The sequence below is a fragment of the Myodes glareolus genome, chromosome 6 (assembly GCF_982192425.1).
Source record: "Myodes glareolus chromosome 6, mMyoGla1.1, whole genome shotgun sequence".
In the NCBI taxonomy this organism is placed as follows: domain Eukaryota; kingdom Metazoa; phylum Chordata; class Mammalia; order Rodentia; family Cricetidae; genus Myodes; species Myodes glareolus.
In genome coordinates this window covers 46664125-46669221 of record NC_142031.1, presented here as the reverse complement: position 1 = coordinate 46669221, position 5097 = coordinate 46664125, and the positions used below count along the sequence as shown (strand labels likewise).

The 5097-nt window shown below is 39.7% G+C and overlaps 1 gene segment (V, D, J or C); it reads left to right on the top strand.

The window, feature by feature from the left end:
* Nucleotides 1-247: 247 nt before the first annotated feature.
* On the top strand, nt 248-744 carry LOC148121796 (immunoglobulin kappa variable 1-17-like). The segment is given in 2 exon segments: nt 248-302; nt 422-744. Coding segments are annotated over 2 exon segments (378 nt in total).
* The last annotated feature ends 4353 nt before the right edge of the window (nt 745-5097 follow it).

The following is a 5097-nucleotide window of genomic DNA, read 5'->3' as shown; positions in this document are numbered from 1 at the left end:
ACCTCCAATATTTCACCTATATTTTTAAATTTAAAAAAAGAAATTCAGTTTCTAGAGGAATATGTGCTATCTGATCTTAAGTATCTAGGGACACTGCATTTGTGTTCAGTTACTGAGATATGTAAACTTGCAGCTGTTCCCAGCCCTAACTGGTTCTCAATGATTTGCATCCACTCACTGCACAGCCTTGAGGACTTCTTCATATACCAGTAACATCCTGTTCAGTTCATTGCAGTTAGGACTCAGCATGGTCATGAGGGCCCCAGCTCAGCTCCTTGGTCTCCTGTTGCTCTGGTTTCCAGGTAAAAAAAAGGAGCATAATATGAACTTTACTGTTACACTGAGATTAGTGTTGATTGGAATTTGTGGTGGGTACATTCTTTTCTTACTATGTGGCTATTTTTTATATATCCATTCCTAGGTGGCAGTTGTGACATCCAGATGATCCAGTCTCCATCTTCTCTGTCTGCATCTCTGAGAGACAAAGTCACCATTTCTTGCCAGGCCAGTCAGAATATTGGCAAATCTTTATACTGGTTCCAACAGAAACCAGGGGAATCTCCTAAGCGCCTGATCTACTATGTATCCAACTTAGCAGATGGGGTCCCATCAAGGTTCAGTGGCAGTGGGTCTGGGACAGATTTTACTCTCACCATCAGCAGCGTAGAGCCTGAAGACTTTGCAACTTATTACTGTCTTCAGACTAATAAGGCACCTCACACAGTGGTACAAGTCATTACATAAACCCTCATGGAAGCAGAAGTGAGAGACTGGGCTGCCTCAGCTGCTCCTCCTCATGAATCACTCACTGAAACTTCTCAAATGTCACCAGATTTTTAGCAAAGCTCACAGAGGGACATTTGTTTTTGTAAAACTAATTTGTTGTGGTTTTGTAAAACTAAAGAGAGGTAAAAAATGTCCTCTCTTTACTATTATTACCTTTCTATCTCTTCAGCTCCAGCAGTTAAGGGTTTTGATGCATTTTCTGGTGAAATTCCCTGTAAGGAATCTAAGTTCGGTCAATAGTTGGGACTCATACAGAACAGTGGAAGCTTCTGTGGACATTGCATCACACATTACCTAAAAAACAGAAAATATGTTTGTATTCACCAGTATTTAAATGGCAGGGAAATATTACTGAGAGAAGCTGACAGCAGAAACTTTTCCTGGTTTTCTCACAAAAACTAGACCCCATGTATCAGATAAAGAGAAGGCTGCTTAACCGTGATTCTCTGATGGTTTTGAAATACTATTACCTGGCTATTCATGCTCTCCACTGTCTGCAGCACTTCACTTAGAATTCTAATGTCCCCTAGGTCTAGTGTTCTGTTTACAAGTATAAACAATGTTGAACAACACTCATATGACTTTTAATCACACCGTGTGGTGTGGAATATAGAATTGTTTATATGAAATCATAGGGAGAAAATGGTTGTCTGAAACAGGCTCCCAGAAGTGGTATTAATGAAGAATCAATGGCATAACAATGAAAACTATAGATATCTATATTGTGTTCTGTTGATTTTTAAATACTGTGTTTGGGTAAGATCTTCTTACTGTCTCTTTATGGAGATCCATTCCTCTACTTGTCTATCTGTGCATCAACAGTACACACAGACTTAAATACTGTGTTTAACACAAGAGAGAAATATCAAGTAAAATAATGTAATATACTTTTCTAGCTTTCTGATTTATTTAGCTATTATTGTCCCTTGACTTCCTACATGAATGTTAAAGAGAGTATATCAACTTTAGATACTCTATTAGTAATATGAATTGCAGTATATTGATTGTATATGCAAATCAGAGAAGATATATCATTAAAAGTTGTTCATGGAGCTGTACAGAATGCCCAGAGGCTGATGTTTTTAAAGATGGCATAGATTTGATTCTCAGGGCCCACAAGATGACCCCTAGCTACCTTTAACTTTAGTTCCAGGGACTTCTGTACTACCTTCTGTCATCCGATGTCACCAGATATGCAAACATTTTGCTTACAAACCTACACTTAAAACTCTCATTAAGATAAAAAAAAATTGACTGATGAGGGGTTTGTGAAGATCTTCTCCCAGTCCGAAGGTAGCCTTTTTGTCTTACTGACGGTGTCCTTTGCTTTACAGAAGCTTCTCAGTTTCAGTAGGTCCCATTTATTCATTGTTTCTCTTATTGTCTGCACTCCTGGGGTTCTGCTTAGGAAGTGGTCTGCTCTGCCTATATCTTGTAGACTACTTCCCACTTTGTCTTCTATCAGGTTCAAAGTGGTCGGATTAATGTTGATGTCTTTAATCCATTTGGACCTGGGTTTTGTGCATGGTGATAGATATGGATCTATTTTCATTCTTCTACAGGTTGACATCCAGTTATGCCAGCACCAATTGTTAAAGATGCTTTCCTTCTTCCATTGTATACCTTTAGCTCCCTTGTCAAATATCAGGTGTTCATAAGTTTGTGGGTTAATACCCGGGTCTTCCATTCGATTCCATAGGTCGACTTCTCTGTTCTTATGCCAATACCAAGCTGTTTTCAATACTGTTGCTCTGTAATAGAGTTTGAAGTCAGGTCTCCAAAATATACAAAGAACTCAAGAAACTAGACACTAAAACTCTAATTAACCCAATTAAAAAAATGGGGTACTGAACTGAACAGAGAATTCACAACCGATGAACTTCAAATGGCAAAAAGGCACTTAAGGTCATGCTCAATCTCCTTAGCAATCAGGGAAATGCAAATCAAAACAACTTTGAGATATCATCTTACACCTGTCAGAATAGCCAAACTCAAAAACACCAATGATAGCCTATGCTGGAGAGGATGTGGAGTGAGGGGAATACTCATCCATTGTTGGTGGGAATGCAAACTCGTGCAGCCTCTGTGGAAATCAGTGTGGCGGTTTCTCAGGAAACTGGGAGTCAACCTCCCTCAGGACCCAGCAATTCCACTCTTGGGAATATATCCAAGAGATGCCCTAACATACCACAAAAGCTATTTCACAAATAGTTGAAAACATTGTTCAACTATGTTCATACCTGCACTATTTGTTATAGCCAGAACCTGGAAACAACCTAGGTGCCCCTCAATAGAACAATGGTTAAAGAAAGTGTGGAACATATACACATTAGAGTTTTACTCAGCGGTAAAAAACAATGACATCTTGAATTGTGCATGCAAATGGATGGAAATAGAAAATGCTTTACTGAGTGAGGTAACACAGACCCAAAAAGAGGAATATGGTATGTATTCACTCATAAGTAGATTCTAACCATAATTAAAGGTCTTTGAGCCTATTATTCGTGATCCTAGAGAAGCTAAATAAGAAGGTGAACCTGATGAAAATCATGTAGCTATCCTCCTGGAGATTGGAAATAGACAAGAGTCCCAGGTAACCTCGCGTGCATGGGGGGTAGGAGGGTTGTTGGAAGGGGAGAGGGTTAGAGAGAAGGGAGTAGGGAAGGAATGGGGAAAGCTCGGTGGACTGGGATGGGGGGGAGGGAGGAAGGATGAATATGGGATCAGGGAAGAATATATTTCAACTAAGGGAGTCATTTTAGGGTTACAGGAGACTTGATTATAAATGGGATCCCAGGTCAAGGAGAGATCCCCAGATTGTTCTCTGGACAGAGGAGAGGGTGCCTGAAACGGCCTTGGCCCATAACCATACTGATGAATATTTTGCTTATCACCATAGAACCTTCATCTGGCGATGGATGGAGATAGAGACAGAGACCCACATTGGAACACTGAACTTAACTCCCTAGGTCCAAACGAGAAGCAGAAGGAAAGAGAACGTGAGCAAAGAATGCAAAACCAGAGGAAACCTTCATCTGACAATGGATGACGATACAGACGGAAACCCACATTGGAGTACCAGACTGAGCCCCCCAAGGTCCAAATGAAGAGCAGAAGGAGGAAGAAAATGAAAAAGGAGATCAGGACTGTGAGGGATGCAATCACCCACTGATACAAGGGGACGGATCTAACCAAGGCCAGTTGGACTGGGACTGAACGAGGACGCTATCCAACCAGATTCTCTGAATGTGGCCGGATTCTCTGAATGTGGCTGGCCTGGAATCTTTCTGAAAAGCCATTGACGATGACACTGGGACTTGTTTCCTCTGCATGTACTGGATTTTGGGGATCCAATCTGTCTGGACACTCACCTTCCTGGGCCTGGAGGGAGGGGGAAGGAACTTGAACTTCCCACCGGGCAGGAAACCCTAACTGCTCTTAGGGATGGAGAGGGAGGAGGAGATTGAGTGGGGGGAGTGGGAGGGTGTTGGGAGGAGGGGCGGAAATGGATACTTTTATAATTTAATAAAATTACTTTCTCATAAAAAAAGATAAAAAATTGAGAAAGTGGTTCATATTATGCACATAGATATATTTCCTTTCCACTTGTATACCCATAAGAAAAAAACAGTCATAGTGTGAACTTTTATGCCTTCTAATGTTTTCATCTCAGTGAATATTTGCTATCTTGATTCTTTAGCTATTTCCAAATATCTAAATACTAAATACAGCATCATACTTTCTTAGTATAATCAGTATATCTGAGTTCCAATCAGTTGGCTCTAGTAAAACTCTAGAAGAGAGTAATTAACATAATACTTGTTTTATTAATTAACACTACACTATCGATAATCCTAATCTCAGTGGCCTTCTGACTTTCTCACTTAAATACGTACACAGAAAAAGCTAACCCATATGAATGCGGGTTTGACCCCATAAGTTCAGCTCAACTACCTTTCTCAAAATTCTTCTTAGTTTCTATCACCTTCTTACTATTTGACCTTGAAATTGCATTACTCTTACCCCTACCATGAGCCATACAATTCCCCAATATAAATTTGCCAACCGTCATAGCATTTATCTTAATTACAATTCCAGCTCTAGACCTAGCCTATGAATGAACACAAAAAGATCTAGAGTAAACAGAATAATTGGTAATTAGTTTAATTAAAATTGATGATTTTGACTCATTAGATTATGATAAATATCATAATTACCAAAAATGAGGCCTGCAGTATTTAACATCACATTAGTCTTTATCTTCTCATTTCTAGGAACCATCATATTCCAACCACATCTAATGTCCACCCT